Source organism: Bidens hawaiensis, unplaced genomic scaffold, assembly GCF_021521415.1.
Source record: "Bidens hawaiensis isolate Kalapana, Puna unplaced genomic scaffold, B.hawaiensis_p1.1 tig00015918_1, whole genome shotgun sequence".
NCBI lineage: Eukaryota > Viridiplantae > Streptophyta > Magnoliopsida > Asterales > Asteraceae > Bidens > Bidens hawaiensis.
In genome coordinates, this window is record NW_027492426.1 from 194642 (window position 1) to 214097 (window position 19456).

Genomic DNA, 19456 nt, shown 5'->3' on the forward strand with positions numbered 1-19456 from the left:
TTTTTAGATTTTTTTAAAAAGTCAAATATAATAAGTTATAAAACAAAAACCAAAAAATATATATAATTAATTGGTGAAAATTAAAATTAAAAAGAAGAAATAAAATAAAAGCACATCCAACTACATGCTGACACGTGACCATTATTGAGAAAAAGAAGGGATTGCAATCCCAATTGGTGGACCTATCGGTTTGCCCCTTTAATACCATTTTTTCTTTTTTTTTTCTTAATTGTTAGGATTGCAATCCTAGATCATGAATGGGAGTAGTCTAAATAAGTCAAAACTTGGCTAGAGCTTGATTGGGCAATGTGAAATTAATATATAGAATCTAAATAAGTTAAAATTTAAAAATACACAAGCCTTGTGTAGAAAGCTCGTTTAGACTCGTCGAGAGAAACTTGAGCTCAAACAAGATAACTAATCTATTTGAGGTTTGGGATTGAGCTCAAAAAAGTCGGTTGTTTCAAGTTTTTTATCGAACCGAATTCGAGTAGCTCAATGAATGACTTGGGCTGTTTACACCCTTAAGATACCTGTGTTAAAACACATACAGATTATACGTTTGAAGTTTTAATTATACTTTTTTATATAATACATTAAGTTAGTATGGAACGAATGAAATATATATATCTTTATTAACGTGGGTCAAGTTTAGTCATTGATTAATAAGGAAATTCTGGAAGGTCAGAAAAATAATTTGAGATACGCGGATTCAACGTCCAAAAAAACACTGAAAAAGGTTTTGGAAACTTGGTTAGAAAGTTTAGGTTTATAAAAATGAAAGACTTTTCTTCTCGAAATAATTTTAGAGCTTTATTATTTCTTATTCATAATTATCATATTAACGCAACTAAGCAAGAAGCTAGAGTATCTAAAAATAAGATTTGGTCGGAGGTAATGGAATGGAGGTGAATGAAATGAGAGAATAACTTTACATACATTTGTCTTGTTTGGTTAACATATGATAATGAAATGAATTATTACCTTTATGTTGTTTGGTATCCACAAAAAATAAACAAAGTGATCGCAACTATTGAGAGAATTTGATTCCCCTTAACTTTCCAAGTGTTTGGAATCACTCTTTGACCATATATTATTTGTTAAAACCATTACTTCGCACCACAATTTTACCTTACTCCATATTTCGTTAGCCATCGACACGTTACTAGAAGATGGCCGATAGACTCAAGTCCTCCACAACTGCCACAAGTCTGCGTTTCTAGGGGCCAAACACTTGCCCCAAACCATCCATAGGACTACGAGCCACCTCAAAGAAACCTTCGCGGATTCTCTCCAGATTTTCAATAACTTTTATAGGGTAATATATATTATAACTAATGATAGTAGACAGTTTCAAGAACGTCGCATATCACGCTAGCTAGAATCGAAAAAAGTAAACAAGAAATTAGTATTTTTCAAGATAAAATGATATATTATTTAATCAGGAAAATGAATACACCATGGTCTCTTTTATGGAAAATTCTAGCAATTGTGACAACTAAAATATTAGATAAGACACTTAAGAAATTATTGCGATAAGTAAGATATTGCATAAGTTTGTGACTTGTAAAAGATTATGAATAGCAAGTTTGTGAGCTAGAGGCTTTAAATAATATAGAGGGTAATTTAGAAATGAATGATACAAAGAAATGGGTAGTGATAGATAACGTCACGGCAATAGCCATGTTTTTTGGTATATATAAAATTCGATAGTGCTATGCTTTTGTCATACCATTACTTTCTAACTTATTACTAAATGTAGAATGAATTCGAACATGATAGGTTAACTAAATACGTAATTTTCTCTATATGCATATTTGATAAGTGGATCACATAATACGACACGTTTGAGTATTACCAGTTTAATAACACAATACATTTAACACAATTATTAACACATATATATACCGAATGAAATAAAACTTATCAACAGTTATAATTCATATATAATTATTTATAAACTATATGAAACTTTATATTTGTAAAATTATAAAAGTTCATTTATTTTACAAAGTGAAGACCTTTTTAGCGAACTCTTATTAATTTATTCGCTTTAAAAACTATTTAGATACATGGTATCCGCTTTAATAATCTTTCTATCTATTACTTCTTCAATAGAGTTAAGTGTCATTTTAGTACCCGTGACTTATTCAAGCAACTTTAGTAACATTTTTGAATTCATTGTATATGCATGGCTACCCCACTTTTCTAAAACTGTCATTTAATACTTTTTTCCAACCCCGTCTTATTTTTCCATTAAGTTAGGGGTAAATTGGTAATTTCGTTTATTTTAGTTATTTTCTCTTTTGAGCTAATAAGTGCCGGTTTCATACCCGTGGTTTATTCAATTACGCAATTTTAGTGTATTTTTTGAATTTATTGCAACCGGATATTTTGATTACTTTTGGATACATAGACAAACCAAAAACCAAAAAAGACATTGCATGTTACAATTAAAAGGTAACTAAAATACATGATAGAAGATGAAAAACAACCATGAAATGTATAACAAGTTTTTTAGTCTTTTGTTCTTGATTGTCAATTACATACAGTAGCTTAAGATCTTAGTTCACCTTGGCCATTTTTCATGCATTTTCTTCACGTGCATTATTTTCTTTTCAAAAATTCGTGTATGATAACAACAGCTCTTTGACACATCGAGAGGATCAAGCCTAATAACACTCTCATAGCTTCGCACCTCTCAGTATAACATCAATTGAACATGTAGATAGACAATGGTTGGCGAACTACATGAGCAAAACACCATATCGTAATTCTATGAACTTGAAAATGAACAATAGTTAGTTTTAAAGAGCTGATATGCGCGCACACGGGGGACTGGGGGTGATTCATTTAGAATTAGATAATGTGTATCTCTATATTGGTTTGCCTATGTATCCAAAACTAATTCAAGTGTCCAGTTGCAATAAATTCAAAAAATGTATTAAAGTTGCGTATTTAAACAAACCATAGACATGAAAATTTCACTTAGCTCAAAAGAAAAAAAATAATAAAATAAACGAAATTACCAATTTACCCCTCACTTAACGACAAAATAGACGGGACTAAAAAGAAATACTAAAACGACAAGTTTTAGAAAAGTGGAGTAGCCATTTGTAGTAAATTCATAAACAATACTAAAGTTGCGTAATTGGATAAACTAAGTATACTAAAATGGCACTTAACTCTTTTCTACATTTTATAATGTTTTTATTAACGTTTTACGATAACATATAACCGCTGAAAATGAGGTATGTATAAGTTACCACATGAGCTAGAATAAAGCTGGCAAAACGTGTCATTGACACACTACATGAAGTATGAAGTATAATCGCATCATCCATGAAATCCCACTAAGGTGTGTGTAATGGGCGGTAAATTGGGTGGTTTGGGGACGATAATGGGGCTACAATACCGCCCTCGGGGCTACAAATGGGCGAGGGGGGGGGGGGCACTGCTTCTCACCCTGTCTTCCTTTTCTTTAATTATTATTATATTCACATGTGTCTTGCATATATATATATAGGGGCTACAACATCATTACACCCCTAAAACAAAAACCCATATTTTGCTGACTTGGCGTCACATGACACAAAACACCCCATTTTATAGCCTCTCCACTACACATAGCCTTAAACCCTAAATTTTTATTCGAATAGAGCTTTGGCCGTAGAGAGTGCACCATTAAACCTAACTTCTCTAACGTGTGAGAAAGTACATATGAAGTATAGCATCATCCAAGAACTCCCACTTTAATAATTTCCTTATATTTTAAACCCAAGAATGTAAAGATAATGCATGTTCCTATCATAAAATGCAGTGTAAAGATAATATATAGTTTTTCTTTTGTCCCCATAAGCAATAAGTTACATTTATAATCAGAGGACCCTCCATTCTCCTAGATGTTCCTATCATAAAAATGGAGTTAGTGACCACCTTTTTTTAATCCATTTGGAAATGACTTGGATTACCCTACAAGGCAATAGCGTTTAATTAATTTGATGTCTCCCATCATAGAGGATGGTTAACAAATAGATTATACAAATTACGTAACACATATACTAAAAATATAAAAAGTTAAAACATTGATCACCAACGATACCATGACCAACACTTACATGTCAGTCCAAGGTCGAGTTAATTTCAAGAAATCAACTCTAGTGGAACCACCATCCTCCACCGCAACCTTTGCCCTTCTACTCATCTCCAAAATCCGTTCTTTAACTACTCTCCCTTCCTCGCCATCCATTAACCGCCTCACCGTCTCTTCCACCGCCTCTGCAGTCACAAATCCATCTGACGACATCGTCAACCATAGCGCCACCTTAATTTCCTCAACCAAATACACTCTATTCAACTTCTGCTCTGCATATAAAGGCCATGCCACCATTGGCACCCCAGAAACCACCGCTTCAAGCGACGAGTTCCACCCACAATGACTCACAAATCCACCAACTGATTCATGACTCAGTATCGCTGGCTGAGGTGCCCAGTTCTTCACCACCAGACCCTTATCCTTAGTCCGGGTTAAAAACCCTTCAGGAAGAACATCATCAAGATCAAACTCTTTAACATCTTGTGACGGGTTGCGAACCACCCACAAAAATCTTTGTCCACTTCTCTCTAACCCGACACCAATTTCCTTCAATTGTTCTTTCTTAAACACACCCATACTCCCAAAACACAAAAACACAACACTTTTACTAGGTTGTGTTTTTAGCCACTTCAAACACTCGTTTTCGCTAACATCATCCGCTTGATTTCCGCTAGCAATCAAAGGTCCAATAAGATAAACAGGCGGATTCGGACCGTCCCGAAGAGCTTCAACCGCTCTCTCCTCCAACTCCAAGAAGCTGTTCACGATTAAACCCGAAGATTTCGCCATGTTACTAGAAGTGTCTATGAATTTTTTGTAACTATTAGTTTCCCTATCAAATAAAACTGTAGGCATATATGAAGAATGGATGGGTGGTACACCAGGAATATCAAAGTTAATATCTAAATCTTTAATACTTTTAGAATTGGTAATTTTGTCAATGGTTGTAAGATATAAAAAAGCACATAAACCAGAAGCACCACTAGTGTAGAAATAATAAGTAGGCAAACCAAGGCTTGTGGACACTTGAAAACATGCATTAGAAAAGAAATCAAGTATGACACCTTTGATGGTGGATTTAGCCGAGATGGTTATGAGGGTGTTATGCATTACTGGGTTGTAAAGCTCTGGGATCCCGAAAGCGAGGTCTATGAATTCAGAATGGAAGTCGGGTGGAACAGCGAGTGCGGGGAGGTGGTGGAACGTGATGGACGGGTTGGTGGCGGAGACGGTGGTGATGTATTTATCAGTGGAGCCAGTTTCGTATGGTGCCGGAGTTATAATGATGATGATAGAGAGTGAGGGGTGGTGGGTGTGAATGAGTTTACCAAGCTCCACCATGGAAACAAGATGGCCAATTCCTTGACAAGGATACAAAACAACCACCTTCGAGGATTCCATTAACTTTTTTATTTAACGGAAACAGTTCAGATACACTGCTAGAAAAAACGCCTTTATTTGTGGTCACATAATATGTGCCGAGTGCAATTTTATAGTGTTCAAGTGGATCATTATTATGATAGCATTTAAAGCCATAATTTTTATTACCAATAAAAGCTCGTGTATATAAAAAAAATACAAAATGTAACGTGGAACAAGATTCTCCATACACCGCTAGCTAGTGTTAGTTTCCAGACAAAAAAGAGGATAACGTCGCTTTGTACACATTAGTGTTATGCTCATCTCATAACCACGTATGACACGACATTAGGGGGTGTCAATTATTTCAGGTTGGTAGGTTTCGGGTTAAGATTTTTAAGCCCTAACCCAATATATCTAAACATGGGTCGTGTTTCAGGTTAACTCATTTCACATGCATTTACAAATATAGGTAATATCTTGTGACTTAGTAACAATTTAAACATGTAATTGCTCTTCTTTATATAAAACATTTTAGTAATTTGCAATTAATGTAACTGTTTTTTTTATTTATCTCTCATTTCTAATTAAGAAATTTGTTTTTACATATTTAACTCAAGATAAAAACAAAAGAATGAAATTCATTAGATAATAGATCGTTCAAACTAATAAAATAAAAACTAAAAAATTAGTTTTAACTTTAAAAGTGAAATTGATATATGAAAAACTACAAAAGCTAAAAATTTAACTTAAAAGTTCCCTTATCTGTAAATTGAAAATATTAAAGTTTCTAAAACTTTTAAACGGATTAACAGGTCAACCACCTTTTAACGAGTCGTGTTCGCTTTTACCCTTTTGAAAAACGGGCCATATAAGTTGTCTCAAAACCTATATTTTTTCGTGTCATGTATCGGGTCATGTCAGGAATTTTTACCCCCTACACGGCATGATAATTTCTATGAAGCTCTATCAAAATAACTGGAGGGGTACAAACCACACGGGTCTGAGCTTGACCTAGCTCGAACTCGACTTGGCTTGATTAAACTTACAAGAAACTGAGTTTAGGCTCGGCTCCCTTCAAGCTCTTTTTTATAGAGCTCGATCTAGGATCGTGAGTCATTTTTTCGATTAAACTCGAGCTCGATTCATTTACAACTTACTAATAATTTTATATATTGTTTAATTATTTTTTAAATTTTGAGAAAAAAATTGAATGAGCCAAAACCTGGCTCGAACTTGAATGCAATACCTTAAACAACTTAAAGCTTAGCTTAGAAGCAATGCTTAAATGAGCCAAAGCTCGACTCAATCATGGATGTGAATTTGTTCTTTATATTATTATGCATGAACCATTGAAACAAACCATGTAAGGACTTTTGACGTTTTGAGTTAAAAACTCCTAACTTGTTTCGTTATTGCGTGTTTTCTTTATCGTTAATTCGTCAAGACAAATAAATTCTACTGTTGACTCCAATTCTCCTACCTATCATACTAAGATCTACACTTATAAATGGGCGGGTTCGTTTGTAAGACCATCCGCTATGGGTTTTATGGCGGCGATTTGGGGAGTGAACACCAACGAGGGGCCATTTGGGGGGGGGGGGGGGGGGCAGAAGAAGGGCGACGTGGCGATGGTGGTGGGCCCATGTGATGCTTTCAACGGGCATATGATCTATTTCATCTGCAACCGAAAATGTGGGATTTTTTGGAGAAGAAAAAGGAAAGAATCCTAGCCAAATACGCGAACGAGGAAGATGACGAGGACATGAGACGACAACGAGTTTTAGTTTTATTTTAGTTAATTAAGTAGGTTATTTTATGTTTTAATTGAGTTGTATCTTTTTTATTTTTATTTTAGTTTAAGTATTATTATTATTATATCTTTTTTATTTTATTGCAAAGAAAATGAAAAAAGAAGTTGAAAGTCCCTTGGGGCAACAAACCACAGAGTGATAACACTGGGAGGGCGTTGTTGTCTCAATGTTTACGTGTCAATGACGTAGCAATGTAACAGAGCAACGTTGCCCCCCTCCATAAATAACTGTCTAACTGAGTGGTGTATATTTGTTATCGGCTGATATATGCTATAAAAAGCTATACTTTTATGTTTTTATTTATTTTCATGTAGGTATTAATCTCTCACAATCAACCTCTAGAGTACTCTGGCCATAAACATTCCAGACCACATGTATATTTAATATCCCTATTAAAATCTATAACCTCTAGACCATATATTCCCTTGGCTAAAGATGAAAAATTAGACCCGATAACTCATTGACTTGTAAGTATAGTTATCTTGCAATACTATTGTTTTCACTCTAATGAGCTCAAAAAAGCAATGTGCTATTTCGATCATGTATTACCAACGAAATATACACTATAAAAATCATATATTTTTTACTCCAAAAATACACAATTTAAGGTAATTTTGTTGACCCGGCACGTTATGACAAGACTGCCGACTAACAAAAATATTTTTGATTCACCATTATTTACAAATTTTCCCAGGACCTAGTTAATTTCAGGAAATCAACCCGGGAGGAGCCACCGTCCTCCATTGCAGCCTTTGCCCTTCGACTCATCTCTAATATTTAAAAATTCACAAAGCCCCGAAGCACCACTCGTATAAAAATAATAAGTTGGTAGATCTAGAGATTTGGATACTCGAAAAGCTGCATTAGAAAAGGAATCAAGTGTTGGAAATCTTGTATTATAAAATCACGAAAAAGAAACGAATATAAAAGAAACAGTTCAGGTCACTTAAACAGATTCGCTATTGCTAGAGAGGAAGAAGATGAAGTGTATTGGTGTGTCTTAAACTGAAGACTGGCCCTGTTTATATAGCCATACAATTACACTCAATAATCAATATTTGTTAACGCGGGCTCGGGATTTTGGAGTTGCATTCATATCCACGGGACGTGCGGGCACGCACGAGTTCGATGAATTTCTAGTCCAGAAACCTAAATTTGCACCCCCTGCGTGCGAGTAGGGCTTGTGGTAAAACATGTCAAAAAAATTCAAATGAGTGGTAAGGGCTCTACCTTAAATACCACTCATTATTTTATTCCCAATCCGATGTGGGACAACCTTTTACCACTTCCTTCTTAAGACTTCATTCACACATTAAAAACTTCCAACATCAAGGATCACAGCTTTGATGGTTAACTTGGCCGAGATGGTTACGAGGGTGTTATGCATTATTGGGTTGTAAAGCTCTGGGATACGAAAAGCACAGTCCATGAAATGGAAGAGAGATGACTGTGGGGAAACAGTGGGAATTGATGGACGGGGTGGCGGCTGAGACAGTGTTGATGTAGGCTTCGGTCAAGCCTGTATCGAGAGGTTTTGGACCAAATGGCCCATTTCTGGAAAAGGATATAGAACCACAGCCGCGGATTCCATTTCGTTTTCTGTGTAGATTATGGAGGAGATTAGGTTTTCAAAGTTGGATCACAGGTTTATGTGGTCCGCATGCATAAGGGAAATTTTGTTTTGGATCACAACTTTAAAGCCATGAATTAAAGCAAGTGGGATTAGTATTGAGCAATGAATTATAGTTTTGTATATGAGTTATAGTTTGGGCTTGACATCCTAACCGGTTTGGTCTAAAATCTGATTTGTGCACCTCTTACCGATTGGACTTGCAAAAGTTATTTTACAAACCTTCATTGATCTGGATTTGGGACGCAACAATAAATAATAAGTATAAAAGTTTATAATGGGCAGAGTTATAAAATATTGATTTTGTGCTTTTATATATTTTCTGTATTTGTATATAGGAGAAAGTTGAAATACAAAGGGATATAAAAATGAGAAGTGTGAATACAAAAAAAATAATAACTCAGTATATAAATAAAAAATGAAAAAATTAAAAAAAAAAAACTAATAAAATGTTTCTCCCCGTCATTCCCAATAAAAAAGCGCCGAGAAGACACAATGACGAAAAACAAGATACAATGACGAAAATGAATAAACAACACAGTGATAACTAGTAAAAAGCACAATAGATCGCAAAATATAACACAATATTGTGTAATATAACACAATATATAAAAAAAAGACACAATATTAAGAAAAAAAGATACAATCAATGACGAAAATAAACACAAAACACAATAATAAACAAAAAGACACAATAATCTTTTTCCTTCAACATTGTTTTTTTTAGAACGTAGAAGACGGTGAAAACATTTTTGTGTTTTTACTTTATTCGATTTTATTAAATTTTAGGTTATGATTTTTATTTTTAATTTTTTGAAAGGTTTTTTGTGTGGCTATAACTCTTTCTCATCATTCTCATTTTTGTCCAAATTTATAAAATAACTTGATCCCTTGTATAAATATGTTTTGTTTTTACAGTTTTTGTTGGTATGTTTTGTTCTTGGTTTACCTTAATTTTTTTTAGGGTTTCTACAACATTATATTTATACTTTCTTTTAGCCCGTGAAGAATCTTTTGGGCACATACATACTTTTTATATATAAGAGTTAAACCTACCAACATCACCTTTACGTATAACCACTTTGAGGCTCTCTCTCTCTTTTCCAATTCTAGAAGCATGACCTGTTTCAAAAAAATCAAAAAAGAAAAAAACAACCAAAGTTTTTAATTAATTAAAACGGGATATTGTAACCAATGTTTAAAACAGTGAAATGGGGTTTGCATAACGGTTTCAAAACCATTTTAAACATTGTGTTGCAAAATGTATTAAAATAAAATGATATCTAAAACAACACTTTAAACACCGGTGTAAAATAGTACAAAACAACGCTTCAAAAACTGTTGTAAAATGGTATTAAAAAACAACGCTTCTTTGTATTAAAAAATAATGAAAAGACCGTTGTAAATAATATTAAAAAACAACGCTTCTTACATTAAAACAACGCTTTTACACATTTAGTTTTTTATTTATTTAAATTAAATTATGTTTAACCAACACATTCTAATAACCAAAAGCCAAAATTCAATCTATATATATAAATCATTTACATTTATACAAAACTAGTCTAGTCTATAAATAAAAGGAAAATTGGATTTAAATAATCTCACCTTTAATGTATTCGCCAATAATAATATCACCTTCGGTATTTCCCGCTGGCAGTCCCACCTTTCTAAGGTTTTTTGTCTTATGATCCCCCATTAAAAATAATTAACGGGGTTAAGTTTTAGCTGATGTGGCTGGTGATTTGGCATTTTTATTTTCCTACATGGCTTTTACCTATATTTTTATTTTCCTATATGGCTTTTCTTACATCATTATCCCAACAATAATAATATCTTCATCTCTGTAAACTCACCATGTCCAAATCTATCATCATCTTCTTCACCTCCATCACCTTCATCATCTTTGTATTATCCTCAAACCCTAACCCTAACTCACTCCCCATGGCTCTCTCCGTCCTGTCCTACCACGGCTTCATCCTCAAACCCTAATCCTAACTCACTCCCCACGGCTCACTCTATCCTGACCTACCACGGCTTCCCAATCGGACTCCTCCCAACGGACGTCCACTCCTACGACCTCAACACCACTTCCGGCGACTTCGCCGTCCACCTTGGCCGCCCAAGCCACCTCATCCTCGCGCCGGACAACTACCTCGCCACCTACTCGAAGAAGGTTACCGGTAAGATTGTGGAGAATCGGATCACTGAGTTGAATGGAATTAGGGTTAGGGCTTTCTTCCAGTAGTGGGGGATCACTGGGATTAAGATTAGTGGTGAGGATTTGGTGTTTGAAGTTGGATGGGTTGCATCTGGAGGTGGGGGTCGGGTCCGATGGTCAGCAGGTCGTTCATGGTGGCTTTCTTGAATCTGGGTTTGATTGATGAAGGAGAAAGAAAGATTGAAATTGGAAAGTGGGTAAAAGCCATGTAGGAAAATAAAAATATAGGTAAAAGCCATGTAGGAAAATAAAAATGCCAAGTCACCAGCCACATCAGCTAAAACTTAACCCCGTTAATTATATTTAACGGGGGATCATAAAACAAAAAACCTTGAAAAGGCGGGACTGCCAGCGGGAAATACCGGATGTATGATTATTATTGGTCAATCCATTAAAGGTGAGATTATTTAAATCCAATTTTCCTAAATAAAATATAAACAAATATATATATATATATATATATATATATATATATATAATGTTATTTCTCCTTCTCCGTGTTTGTTCAAAATAAGGGGCGAATGTAGAAATGGGTGGTTCCCCGGAACCACTCGAGTTTCGAAATAATACTGTATTTGTATATATAAAAAAAATATTAGAGGAATCACCTTATAAATTTGGAAGGAACCACCTTAAAAACATTTGAAATGCTTGTCCAGTTGGTAAGGTGCTTGATTTGTAACTTGAATGTCACAAGTTCAATTCCGGATTTCCATATAATTTTTGAACTTTTTTTTACTAACTACTGCACAACCCATTTAGGGTTTTATTAGTCAAAAAATAAAACACACAGACACTAAACACAATGGCGCCTGCTATTTCCCCTGACCCCTCGTCCCCGACGGCCATTCTCCGACCACCACCACAGCTTTTCCGGCAGTTCTCCGACCTCCTGCCTTCCTATCTTCCGGTCTTCTACTCTTCCTTGAAGCTCGATTTCTCGAATCCTCCCACTTTGAAGGTAAGTTCGCATTCATTTGTTAAATGTTAATTGTTCTTGACTTGTTAATTGTTCTTGATTGCAAACTACTTAATTGTTAGGTTATTTGTTATATATAGTTTTAATGGCTTGCGGTCACGAATAATATGTTTCAAATCATGGTTGTTGGTGTTGGGTGTTAAAATAGTTGGAAAGACAAGAGTGGTGATGCTAGTGAATGTTTTTTGTTGAGGTAAGGTTAATTGTGTGAATACGGTTTCTAACGACCCAAACCTCAAACGGACCCGGAATTTGTTATTTATCGTATTTTTATTATGTAATGAACTTTGTCCAAACCATCGAATCGACCCGAACCTCAAACAGACCCGGATTTTTTTATACCCGATTCTATGAAATTGAGTCATCTAACAGTTGTGTACCACCTGAAAAAAATTCCTGGATCCGCTACTGTTCAAAATGTTTCTTCGTTTAAAATCTTCAAAATCGCGTATGCATATTCTTGGTAAGCATTGTCTTCCAAATACAAACGAACGACTTGGTATGTAACCTGATATGTTGAAGTCAGTGATGATGATTCTAAGAAAAGCAGGAAAAATTTTAATCCAAAAAAGTATCAAGCCAAATCGCTAAAGAACTTCTCAAATATAAACGAAATACGAACCAAACCCTGCATAAATGTGATGCTCCGAGTGAAAGCCCGATTAGTATCGAGTGTAATATTATTCCGAGCCATGCTGCTTATTGGCTTCTCGATACCAGCCCGTTATAAGATCGAAACCTTGAAATTAAAATATATGACTTCACCATGAATTAACTCCACTTTAGTAATGGTTGAACTTAAATTCATGATATCTTATTATTGAAATCCAATTCTCATGTAGACTCTTCACTTATCACATAAATTGTATCACAAATTTCTGCATATAACAAATAGCGTACACCTTGTCAAACAACTCACTTGAGGACATATGTTTAACAGAAACATCCATTGAGGACATATGTTTCATTGTTCATAGTTATATTTGTATCAAAATTATTGAATTCACAAACCTTGTCAAACAACTCAATATTTTGTAACTTAACAAAAATATTGTTTTATATGATAATTATTATTTCATTACTTGCTCTTGTTGTAAACATATATACACCAGTTTCATAAACAAATGTTAAGAGGAGAAATATGTAATTATAGTTTTAATATTGAGGAAATACGTAATTAGAAGCCTTAAGGAGGATATATGTAAAATCCCTTAAAATATTATGAGATTAGTATGACATTTCTAACATGTTTATGTAGCCTCTTATAAAACACACGGTCAAATTTAATAAAAGTAAACATTTAACCCTAGTTGGGGACCTTCGCTCCTCTCGCTTCAACATGTATATGTCCATGAACAAGATAGTTTTTGAGCAACACGATCATGTTAATAGTTCTCTAAACTTGATTTCTTTTGTGGATGGATGGAAATACATTGTAGGGGTCCGCTTCACTTTAGACATGTACCAACTTAATTCTTATCCGATTCATCTTTAGACATGTACCAACCTAAAAACGTGTCGTGAACTCTACCATGTTCTAGATGCATAAAACAATATTAAAACTTAAAAGTTGAGCACCCAAACGTCTATCACCAATCATGTACAGATTCGTAGAAAACACGTTCCCATTATGAGGAAAGCAATTTAAAAACAAAACTTTGAAAGATAATGTGAGAATGAGAGGATTGGACGATATTATTGTAACATTCATCAATTTTTCATTTCCAAAACTCAGCCCCCTATAACACGAAAACAAGCATTCAATTCAATTCTTGACCAATTCATTAATTGTATGTTTAGTTTGAGGTTATTAATCCAATAATAAACTCATTTTTGACCACGATTCATGGTCTTAATCCCCATTCAATTGGTATAATTGCATGACTAATTGATTATGCCTTGGACCAAAACCAAATTGTTTTATGACAATTAAACTTGTTTGCTATATATTATTCCAATCAACTTCTTCGAACTTTTTTTTTTTTTTTTGCAGAAGTGATATTGATATTGTTTGAGAAATCTTTTTCACAATTAAACATGGAGTAGAAACGTTTTAAAATATAATGTAATCTCCGTTAGTAACGACAACTTGAAGGAACCCTATAGGGTTGATCAAAGAATGCAAGACTCAAATGATTTGAAATGTGTAAGTTACTGTTAGTGAAGGCAACTTCAGCCATGTTTTTGTCAAATTGTCATCAGTATTGTAAATTTATGTAAAGTTGTCATTAGCAATGAAAACTTATGACAGGTTGTCGTTAACAATAGGAAACTTCTGACAAGGTGTCGTTAGTAATGACAATTTCTACCAAGTTGTTATTACTAATGGTAACTTTTGAAAAAGCATGGTCATATAAATTCTTGCTTTTGGTCACTTTTCATTTTATATATTTTTAAGGTAGCGTGTATACCATTAACCTTATTACCAATTACTCAAATTTTATCACAAGATACAATTGTTTTATGTTTATTTCTCATGTCTCATGATTATGTGTAATTTGGTGTATATATCATACACGAGTATGATCATACACATACTTATACCCATATACGTTTGGACTTTACGTCGCCGATAATGGGTCCACATGATCACATCTATTTATTTAATATTCTCATATGCGTGTATTTGCACAATGACTTGTGAATTGTAGTTTTTCATTATTATACATGTTGCAAACGTATATTTACTCACCAACTATTTGTTAGTCGACCCATTATTTTTATGCATGACACATGCACATGTTTAAAAAATTACTCAAGTGAAGATCACCTAGTTTGCCCTTAGATTATTTTAATATAAAAAGGCGTATTTATTCATGTTTGTTTGTTTTTCTCATATTTCGATCTTGTGTAATGTGTAACAATATTGAATGATATGCATAAATATTTTCACTTTAATATATAGTAACATATGCGATGAGCAATCTACATTACATCCCAACGTATAATCTGCCGTTGGTTGGGATGTGACAATTATCATACGACATTGAGTTCCTGTCACTAGTGAAGCGAAACCGAATCCGACCAACAATGGTGAGAACAGGGTTGTATTCAAAAATGTTTTTTTAAGTATTTGGAGCTAGGATATAATGAGCCTCGCGACAAACCAAACTTCTTCCGACCAAACATCAGTACCGGTATTAGACTAATAGTCTAATACTGTAATAAATCAAATCGAGGACCGGTACCGAACAAATACCGTAATAAACCAAACTGAGTACCGGTAGCAGACCAATAATGTAACAAACAAAAACGATACTGATATAATTTTCCAACGCAACAAGCGAGTGAATTTAACTAGTTTATCTAAAAAAAGTTAATGCATCTAAAGATAAAGTATGCTTTAATTTATAGATGCTCAAGTATTATTAATCTAATAATACAAAACTATTAACCCTTGTTGGCATTCAGAAATTTGATATGGACACTTTAATGCACGAGTCGTTTAGAATTGTCTCATGTATGATGGTTAGTTGTGTATAGAGATGTTCAACGAAACCGGTTTCCGTGTCCTATACACTTCCCTTTATGAGTCTCTTTGTGCTGGTTCTACTTAAGCAGTTAGTCACATCAAACAATCAATTACTTCTATCCTTATCGTTCACATATCTTTCCTTTCTCATTAACATATATCATTGAATCATGCACTTTACCTTTACTGATCTTGCTTGAGCGACACATGGCATTCTTGAACTGGCATCTTCTTTCCTTTCTTACTTAAATCCCATTCTCTGTTCGAGTCTAAGCATGTAGGATGCTTAAATCTCTCGAACTTATGCTCTGATACCAACTTGTAAGGCCCCGAACCCGGTGGCCCTAATTTAGCGTCGGATTTACTCATAAACACAGTTCTTCAAATCAGAGTTTATTAAAACTTTTCGCGGAATATAAAACATCAATCATTTGTTACAAAACATTAAATCTTTTCTTTGATACCATAACACAAAACTTTATATTTAAAACATTTTTACTTCTTTCTTCGGATGCCAGCCGTTCAATCCATGCCGTATGTCATCCTCATGCTAACTCTATAATCAGCTCACCTGCGTGCATACTAAAAGTCAGCTACGCTGAGTGAGTTCTAGTTAATCGAACGCCATACAATACATACACATACATACATATCCGTAGATACATATCCATACTTCACTAGTTACCCTTCTGTTCTACATACATACTTGCTACCATACATACATACATATCTACAATCACTAACCTCAGTCTACCGAGAGTACGTTCATAGTTCACCGTCTATACCTGTACTCAAGGTCGTGAACACGTACAAGGTTCGCAGTCCTTACCTATGTTCACCATTTATGGTACGTACAAGGATCGCGGTCCTTCCCTATACCATAGTACATTCACAACACGTACAAGGTTCGCAGTCCTTCCCTATGTTGCAACCTAATTCATAGCACGTACGAGGTTCGCAGTCCTCCTCTATGCTACAAAATCAGCACGTATAAGGTTCACAGCCCTTTCCTATGCTGACATACATCCACAACACGTACAAGGTTCGCAGTCCTTCCCTATGTTGCAACCTAATTCATAGCACGTACGAGGTTCGCAGTCCTCCCCTATGCTACAAATACAGCACGTATAAGGTTCACAGCCCTTTCCTATGCTGACATACATCCACAACACGTACAAGGTTCGCAGTCCTTCCCTATGTTGCAACCTAATTCATAGCACGTACGAGGTTCGCAGTCCTCCCCTATGCTACAAAATCAGCACGTATAAGGTTCACAGCCCTTACCTATGCTGACATACATCCACAACACGTACAAGGTTCGCAGTCCTTCCCTATGTTGCAACCTAATTCATAGCACGTACGAGGTTCGCAGTCCTCCCCTATGCTACTAATACAGTACGTATAAGGTTCACAGCCCTTTCCTATGCTGACATACATCCACAACACGTACAAGGTTCGCAGTCCTTCCCTATGTTGCAACCTAATTCATAGCACGTACGAGGTTCGCAGTCCTCCCCTATGCTACAAAATCAGCACGTATAAGGTTCACAGCCCTTTCCTATGCTGACATACATCCACAACACGTACAAGGTTCGCAGTCCTTCCCTATGTTGCAACCTAATTCATAGCACGTACGAGGTTCGCAGTCCTCCCCTATGCTACAAAAACAGCACGTATAAGGTTCACAGCCCTTTCCTATGCTGACATACATCCACAACACGTACAAGGTTCGCAGTCCTTCCCTATGTTGCAACCTAATTCATAGCACGTACGAGGTTCGCAGTCCTCCCCTATGCTACAAATACAGCACGTATAAGGCTCACAGCCCTTTCCTATGCTGACATACATCCACAACACGTACAAGGTTCGCAGTCCTTCCCTATGTTGCAACCTAATTCATAGCACGTACGAGGTTCGCAGTCCTCCCCTATGCTACAAATACAGCACGTATAAGGTTCACAGTCCTTTCCTATGCTGACGCCTATCTACATTACGTATAAGGTTCGCAGTCCTTATCTACGTTTACATATATCATCTACTTCACGTATAAGGCTCGCAGTCCTTAACTACGCCATTACCAACCGAGTCTATGTCCGACAGAAGCTAGAGGGATTTGCCATCCTAACTTACTATGTCGAACGTAGAACTCACATGCCATTCGTGTACCTATATACACATACTTACATTATAACATAAGAACACTTTAGGCATTCTTTACCTCATTCATTTAACAACCATACCCCTTGTCGTTACGTTCAATATCCGAAGATCGTTCACGCCCCGACAAGTATTCATTTGAAATATTCATACATCTTCGATATATAATATTCGTACCTTTATTTTTAACCTGACAGTATGCGCAATATCCGAAGATCGTTCGCGTACCGACAAACAATCATTCATATCTATCACACATATCACATATGACATACACTTATCACTTAGGATAAATGTATTAACAACACATCGAGTATGCACACAGCCCCGAAAACATAACAAGGAATGGGGCTAGAAACTCACCTGAACTCTGCTTCTTTCTTCTGATAGCTGTAAATCCCTTCTTTATCTGAGCTCGGCTGACTGTACAAGTTACACGTATCAATACTCGTCTGATCTAATCTGGCGGCCTAGTATTAGCTTACTTTAACTTATCGCTTGATAATTTATTTTCTAATCAAACTTGGCTTTAGGCGAAGTTAAACCTCATGCGAACTTGGCTTTAGGCGAAGTTAAACCTCAGGCGAACTTATCATCAGGCGAACTTAAACCTCAGGCGAACTTGTCATCAGGCGAACTTAGCTTGCAGGCGAAGTTCATCAGGCGAACTTAGCTTGCAGGCGAAGTTCATCGCTTGAAGGCGAAGTTGCCCAGATGAAGGCGAAGTTGCCCAGATGTCCGCTGTTTCGGTTTCTGATCAACATTTCGGGCGATTTTAACACCCTTGTTAAGGTTCAATACCACCCACTACACTTCCCGACCATTTTTGGGTCGTTTATCCACTAAAAGCTCGGATCTTTAAACTTCCAAGATCAAGAATCATACCTTTTGAGCTTGTTTGGATCTCGTTTATCTTGGTATCACCACTAATCTTTCTCTCTTACCCGGACCTCGCTCGATCCTTCCTTCTTTCTCGGCCCGGCCGGCGGCGGTTTTTGGGTGTGCTTGGTGTGTGTGTTAGGGAGTTTGGTGAAAAATGAAAGATATTTTGGGTTTAGAGGATATTTATATCCCTGAAATCCCATGGACCTAAGGCCCATTCTCATTTAACCCATTTCTATTAATCCAAGTCCATAACCCACATCCATCACCCGACACTAGCCCGACCCATACCAACTCCTATTCTTTTATTTATTTCCTGATAACCCGAGTAAACTTTCCCTCTATTATTAAGTAATATAATTAATATTATCTTGAAATTTCGGGATGTTACAAGTCTTCCCTCCTTAAAGAGGTTTCGTCCCCGAAACCTAATTTATTCCATATAAAAGGAAAACTTCTTATATTTACACGCTTTATTGAATTGCCTTCGCTTTCTGAGTTATCCTTCTTACTTCTGACTTTACAGTAATCGAATGGTGGTCATGTGTTTTAGCTATTTAAGGTAGCTTGTCCATGAGACCCTCGATGTACCACAACTCATCTCATACCTCCAAGGGCTTCGATTAGTACTTTTAACACTATTAGCTAAAACAACATTTCATCATAACATAATAATCATTCATAACCTACTCAATATATTACATGTCACTGATAACCATAAGTTTTAAACCTTAACACACAACAAATCCTTAAGCAAAAGCAACTTAATAAAACCATTGCATGAACAATTATTCCTTCATCAAGCGTTCCTCTCTGCAGTTTCCCCAAGTCTTTATCGTTCCGCAC

General features: G+C 35.6%; 1 protein-coding gene across 1 annotated transcript; it reads right to left on the reverse strand.

The window, feature by feature from the left end:
- Nucleotides 1–4098: 4098 nt before the first annotated feature.
- On the reverse strand, nucleotides 4099–8980 carry LOC143550052 (UDP-glycosyltransferase 88B1-like). The gene is made up of 2 exons (XM_077040792.1): nucleotides 8806–8980; nucleotides 4099–5439 (listed from the first exon to the last, which is right to left on the reverse strand). Exons 1-2 carry the CDS (start codon nucleotides 8858–8860, stop codon nucleotides 4115–4117), a joined length of 1380 nt encoding a protein of 459 aa, XP_076896907.1. The 5' UTR covers nucleotides 8861–8980; the 3' UTR covers nucleotides 4099–4114.
- Between the last annotated feature and the right edge of the window lie 10476 nt (nucleotides 8981–19456).

Excerpts from the sequence above, each read along its gene's own strand:
- LOC143550052 (XM_077040792.1), bottom strand. The coding sequence starts at position 8,860 with ATGGAATCCGCGGCTGTGGTTCTATATCCTTTTCCAGAAATGGGCCAT. Across the intron at positions 5,440-8,805 it reads AGAAATGGGCCATTTGGTCC|CCATGGTGGAGCTTGGTAAA; the intron begins AAAACCTCTCGA and ends GCCATCTTGTTT.